The 3,606-nt window shown below is 43.8% G+C and overlaps 1 protein-coding gene across 1 annotated transcript in view; it reads right to left on the bottom strand.

Moving 5' to 3' along the window:
- OPTN (optineurin) overlaps positions 1-3,297 on the bottom strand; it is a 51,261-nt gene extending 47,964 nt beyond the window's left edge. Inside the window, exon 1 of the mRNA XM_008070273.2 lies at positions 3,210-3,297. Coding sequence (XP_008068464.2) covers positions 3,210-3,261 — 52 coding nt within the window. The 5' untranslated portion in view covers positions 3,262-3,297. The remainder of the gene's footprint in view (positions 1-3,209) is intronic.
- Between the last annotated feature and the right edge of the window lie 309 nt (positions 3,298-3,606).

The raw sequence follows: 3,606 nt of genomic DNA, 5'->3' as shown, positions 1-3,606 counted from the left end.
GCGAGACCTCATCTCTACAATAAATCAAAAAATCAGCCGGGCATGGTAGCGCATGCCTGTAATTCCGGCTACTCGGAAGGCTGAGGCGAAAGGATCGCCGGAGCCCAGCAGGTCGAGGCTGCGGTGGCCGGGAGTGGCCACTGCACTCCAGTCTGGGCAACCGAGTGAGACTCCAACTCAAAAATAAATAAATTAATTAAATAAATCAAAAATTAGCCAGGTGTGATGGTGCACGTCTGTAATTCCAGCTACTTGGAAGGCTGAGGTGGAAGGAGTGCCTGCGCCCAGCAGGTCAAGGCTACAGTGGCCATGAGTATGCCACTGCACTCTAGCCTGGATGACAAAGTGAGACTCTAACTCAAAAAAAAAAAAACAAAAAGAATGAGGTTTTGCTGAATGACAGTGTTCCTACCAATTTTGCAGAGGAATACTAAAATTTTAGGTAACAGACCTAAAAGATAAAATCCTTATAATATATACCATTTACTTGTCAACATTAAATTTCCTCATTCAGCGATTATATCACATCCTGCAAAGGCCACAGAAACAGTTAGATTTTCTTTTTAAGTATTTAAGCAGATATCTAGGGATGTGTTTGGTTTCATATTACCATATGTACAAATTTCTCTTACATGGTTTCTCAGAGGGGAAAAGGGAAGGAAGGGGAAGAGAGGGGAGAGATGGGGCGGAGAGGGGAAGGAAAGGGAGAAAAGAGAGGGACATGTTCCCTTGAAAATTGCTCAGATGTTTTTCTTCCTTGGTCTTCCTTTATGCCTCTCCCAAGACTACAGACACAACTATAACGGAAGTAAAAAACTGGCTCTAGGGCGTGGTAGCGTATGCCTGTAATTCCGGCTACTCGGAAGGCTGAGGCAGAAGGATCGCCACAGCCCAGCAGGTCGAGGCTGCGATGGCTGGGAGTGGCCACTGCACTCCAGTCTCCAACTCAAAAAAAAAAAAACAAAAAACTGGCTCTAGTTGTTTCACTGGTGCTTCTAACTTTTTCAGTTTGCCTAGATTTTGTAACACAAGGCAAAAACACAGGGTTGTCCTAAGGGAGACAGTAAAGAAAATACTCCTTCCACTAGTCAGATGTGTGGCCTTGGGAAGTCACCTGACCCTTGTGATATGTATTGACTCATCTAGCAGATGGTGATTTTTTTATTTTATTTTTTTGAATTGGAGTCTCACTCTGTCGCCCAGGCTGGAGTGCAGTGGCACACTCATGGCCATCCCAGGGTCGACCTGCTGGGCTCCAACAATCCTTCCACCTCAGCCTTCCAAGTTGCCGGAACACAGGTGCATGCAACCATGCCTGGCTAATTTTTTATTTATTGTAGAGATGAGGTCTTACCAAGTTGCCTGGGCTGGTCTCAAGCCCACAGACTCAGGCAATCTACTCACCTCGGCCTCCCAAAGTGCTGGGATTACAGATTGAGTCACCAAGCCCGGTCTGAATTGTGTTACTTCTAAGCAAAAGTGATATTAAATGAGAGAAGTATGAACTAATTGAGCAGAGGGTTTTTCAAGATTTCACCAGTGAGGAAGATTCAGGACCAACTGGTAGGTAGAAGGTCAAAAGCAAATCTAGATTTGATTCTCAGCTCTGCTACCTGAATTCCTGAGACTATATTTATAATATGTAATAGATATTATATTATGTGTGATATAATATATAAATATAAAATATATAGCATATAAAATATATATTTATTTATTGATTCTAGAGATCAAGCAATTACAGCAATGACTTGACCTTGTAGGCATGGGCATAAATCTCATTCCTGAGTTGGCCTTGGAGATGATTCTGTCCAACTTCTTAATCGATGCAAGAATGTTTTATCTAGTTTCCATGGCGCATGGTCATATACAGCAGGCTTGAATACTTCAATGTCAGAAAACATGAGCAATGACCTTAGCAGGAGCTGCCCATTCCATTACGGGATGACTCTGATTGCCAGAAAGTCATCATGTATCAAAGGGAACCTGCCTTATGCTGACTTCCATCTACTAACACTGAACACAGAATAAGCTTATCTTGATGTGGCCAAGTCTTCAATTTTGCTAATGAAATATTCACAGCTTCAATCCCTATGTGGATAAATTAGTTTTGAACGGTGAAAACCTGTTTTTTAATCAGAGGCAATAGTTGGCTATTGGCAAATTCTGGTTTGGGGCTAAGATTCCAAGATCACATTGACAAAACCCATCACCATCCCAGAAAAAGAGATTAAGAGTACACACCCACCCTACTAATGGGGTAAAAGAAGACTCACCATTGTATGCTGGAAACAATATTTTGATTCTGTATTTTACTAACATACAGAAAATGGGAGTGGCTTTACTTTAGTTGCCTAAGGCAGGAAGCTGGGAGGTATACCCAGCTCTACCCATTCTCTCTTCCACCAAGTCTAATGGGTGACCAAATGCCATCAGTCCCACCTCCAAGATGTTTCTAAGACCTAGCACCTCTTCTCCATCACCACAGGCTCAGCTCAGGACTTTCTTATCTCATCTGGACCATACTGGACCAATACTGACCTCCACAAAGCATGGGGCTTTTGCCTATCCTATCCACTGCTGTATCCCCAGCACTGAGAACATCACTAGCCACATGGAAGGACTAGCTCAGTAAATATGTGTTGAATACATTTTAACAGCTTCCTAAGTGGCCAGCTTTCCTCCCTTTCCACTTCAGTCCAGTTGCCTTTGTGGTTTCTCTTGTAACATGAGGTCATTTCCCTGAGTCCATCTTCCCCATACAAGACAGTTTCAGCCTCTTAGCAAGATAAACGTGGTTTTTCAGGGTGTGGTCAATATACCCACCACAGTCATCTCCTGCCACCAAACCACTCATACCCAAGGCACGTTAAAGAGTTCACAGTTCCTTGCACTCTTTGGTCTTTAAATCCTTGACTTTTCTCTGTCTTCTTCCTGAAACACCTGGCTCCCCTTGTGCCCTGGCAAACGTCCACTGGACAGATCAAGGTCCAGCTTAACTATGATGTCCTGTGTCAAAAGAACTGTTCCTTCCTTTGAGTACCCAAAAGTACTTTGCATTTCCACCCCCTTGGCCCTTTTCAAAATTATGCCGGTCTATTTTCTCTCATATTACTCTCACTAGAGACTGGCACACAGCAGGCTCTCAGTAAATGTTTTCTGAAATGAAAGGAAAATATACTATAATGAGATATTTTTAAGTCTAATACCTGTAAAATGCCTTCTGCTGTGTAGGTGACAAACCCAGCATGCTAGTATCATCACAAGTTTTTCTATAGTTCTGTGGCATTCATTTCCAGATTCCTGAAATCAACTTTTCAAACTTATTTGAAAAAACTTAAATTGCTTTTTAAAAATATCACTGCAAGCCGGGCTCGGTGGCTCAGTCTGTAATCCCGCGCCTTTGGGAGGCTGAGGTGAGTGGATTGCCTGAGCCCACGGGTTCGAGACCCGCCTGGGCAGCGAGACCTCACCTCTACAATAAATCAAAAAATCAGCCGGGCGTGGTAGCGCATGCCTGTAATTCCGGCTACTTGGAAGGCTGAGGCGGAAGGATCGCCGGAGCCCAGCAGGTCGAGGCTGCAGTGGCTGGAAGCGGCCACTGCA

This window comes from Carlito syrichta, unplaced genomic scaffold (assembly GCF_000164805.1).
Source record: "Carlito syrichta isolate Samal-C Ts95f unplaced genomic scaffold, Tarsius_syrichta-2.0.1 Scaffold313265, whole genome shotgun sequence".
NCBI lineage: Eukaryota > Metazoa > Chordata > Mammalia > Primates > Tarsiidae > Carlito > Carlito syrichta.
Note: the sequence above shows the minus strand (reverse complement) of the source record. Positions and strands in the feature narration are given on the sequence as shown.